The sequence below is a fragment of the Penaeus vannamei genome, chromosome 30 (genome assembly GCF_042767895.1).
Source record: "Penaeus vannamei isolate JL-2024 chromosome 30, ASM4276789v1, whole genome shotgun sequence".
In the NCBI taxonomy this organism is placed as follows: domain Eukaryota; kingdom Metazoa; phylum Arthropoda; class Malacostraca; order Decapoda; family Penaeidae; genus Penaeus; species Penaeus vannamei.
This window is the reverse complement of record NC_091578.1, coordinates 11,711,605-11,714,104: the sequence shown is the minus strand read 5'-3', so window position 1 is coordinate 11,714,104 and position 2,500 is coordinate 11,711,605. Positions and strand designations below refer to the sequence as shown.

General features: G+C 27.0%; 1 protein-coding gene across 1 annotated transcript in view; it reads left to right on the top strand.

Annotated features, from left to right (window-relative positions):
* The window catches only part of cyp33 (peptidylprolyl isomerase cyclophilin-33), a 25,638-nt gene that overhangs the window by 15,387 nt on the left and 7,751 nt on the right, over positions 1-2,500 (top strand). Inside the window, exons 3-4 of the mRNA XM_027358429.2 lie at positions 279-470; positions 788-916. Of these exons, the coding sequence (XP_027214230.1) occupies positions 279-470; positions 788-916 (321 nt within the window). The remainder of the gene's footprint in view (positions 1-278; positions 471-787; positions 917-2,500) is intronic.

Sequence of the window (2,500 nt, the reverse complement as noted above, 5' to 3'; positions counted from 1 at the left end):
AATGCCATAAATAAAGGGAAAAAAGATCATGGAAAGTGTGGCTCTCAGCCCAGGTCCACTCAGTGCTTCCAAGTTTCAGCTCTATAGGTAAAGACAATGTTTCTCAGCGGGTGTTGTGGCGGAGAGGTACCCATCAACAGGAGGGTAGATGGTCATGGCAACTTACACTGATGAATAAATTTTTTGATATGGAGTTGGGGACATAATCTCTGGGGAGTGTGCCCATACTGTAAAGAATTACCATATATTGATTAACACTAGTTTAAAAACATTTACAGAATGAAAGCGAGTTGTTTGGACGCACCATACGAGTTAATTTAGCCAAGCCTCAGAAGGCAAAGGAAGGATCTTCTCGTGCTGTATGGGCTGATGATGAGTGGTTGAAAAAATATGCTGGTGCAACTCTTGAAGGTCAGGAAGGTGCTGAAGAAGGAACTTCTGAAGGAACTAAGCGATCTGCAGAGGAGAGTGTAAGTATCAAACTATTATGTTGAATCATCATTTATGTTTTCTCTGTATTTTTATACTTAATTGATTCATAAAGGGATGTCCTTAAGAAAGTTTATATGTGTACTGTGATTTTTTTATACTAGTGTTGGTAACATTTTTTGAAAAATCTTTCCAAATCAAAAAATAGCAAAAACATTCAGAAAGGACTGTGAATAGATATATGATATGTTTCATTATCAAATCCAGCAGATGGGTAAGAAAGTGTAGTCACTCCCTCCTATCTCTAAAAAAAACTGATAGATAATTCAAGTGCTAAACTTATAATATGATGTTTCAGGAAGAAGAACCAAAAACCAAAAAGAAAAAGACAAATCCACAGGTCTACTTTGATATTAAAATTGGCAAAACACTTGTGGGAAGAATAGTAATGCAATTACGAGCAGATGTTGTACCCAAAACTGTTGAGGTAAGTCCATTTCTTCACCGTTGCAACATGGTACTTGTATTGTCCACTGTAGTTTCGTTCTATGTGTTTTGATTTCCTTTCTTTATTTTTTTTTTCTTTCTTTCTGTCTTTCTTTCATTCTCTCTTTTTCTTCTCCTTTACTTTTCTAATGCTATTGACATTGTGATTATGGGACCATTGAATTACTAATTGCAATGATAAATAAAAAAGAAATAGGTGAAATATGTAGTTATAGACTCGTTGGTTACTAAGTTTTTATGGAGCCATCTATGTTCTATTGAATTACTAATTGCAATGATAAATAAAAAAGAAATAGGTGAAATATGTAGTTATAGACTCATCGGTTACTAAGCTTTTATGGAGCAATCTATGTTCTAAACAAAATTAAAATACTAAGAGCACAGTGGACATTGCATGTATGTACCTACCAATGCCAATTGTAAGGGGCTTAAGAATGTATTTTTTGTAAGATCCATTTCACTGTGTTCATTGCATGTAAAACTTTGGGTAGCCAGAAGCTTCAAACACTCAAAGTTGTCATGATACTGCCTGTGATATTTTGTATTTGATCATGTCATTTATTAGCTAAAGAACAGTATTTTGAGTAGATTTATAGGTAAGTTAGGTAATGGTTTCTGTTGTTTTTGTGCCTATTTTGTGACAGAAATGACAAAAAAAATGTAAAACACCCGGCTCATTTAGTGGTGTTTTAATTTTGTTTTGTTTTTTATTATTATTATTGTTGTTGTTGTTGTTATTATGGATGGTATTATTATTTTTGTTCATTCTATTCTTGTTATGACTGTTATTGTTATCATGAATATGATTATTATAACAATAATAATGATATTGTTATTATTGTTATTGTTATCATTTTATTATTATTTATATTATCACTGTTATTGTTATGTTGTTGTTATTAGTGTTACTGTTATTGGTATTTTTATTGTTATTATTATTATGTTTATTATTCTATTATTTTTATTATTATTATTATTACTATTATTGGTGGTTAATTTTACTATGATTATGATTATTGTTGTTGTTGTCATCATCATCATCATCATCATTAGCATCATTATTATTATTATTATTATTATTATTATTATTATTATTATTATTATTGTTGTTGTTATGAATTTTATTATTATTATTATTATTACTATTATTATTATTACTATTATTTATATTACTATTATTATTATTATTACTATTATTACTATTACTACTATTACCATTATTCTAATTACTATTATTATTATTACTATTATTATTATTACTATTATTATTATTATTATTATTATTATTATTATTATTATTATTATTATTACTATTACTATTATTATTACAATTATTATTATTACTATTATTATCATTACCATTATTATAATTACCATTATTGTTATTACTACTATTGTTATTACTATTATTATTATTATTATTATTATTATTATTATTATTATTATTATTATTACTATTAATGCTATTACTATTGCTATTATTACTATTACTGTTACTATTAGTATTATTACTGTTACTATTAGTATTATTACTATTACTATTATTACTATTACTATGATTACT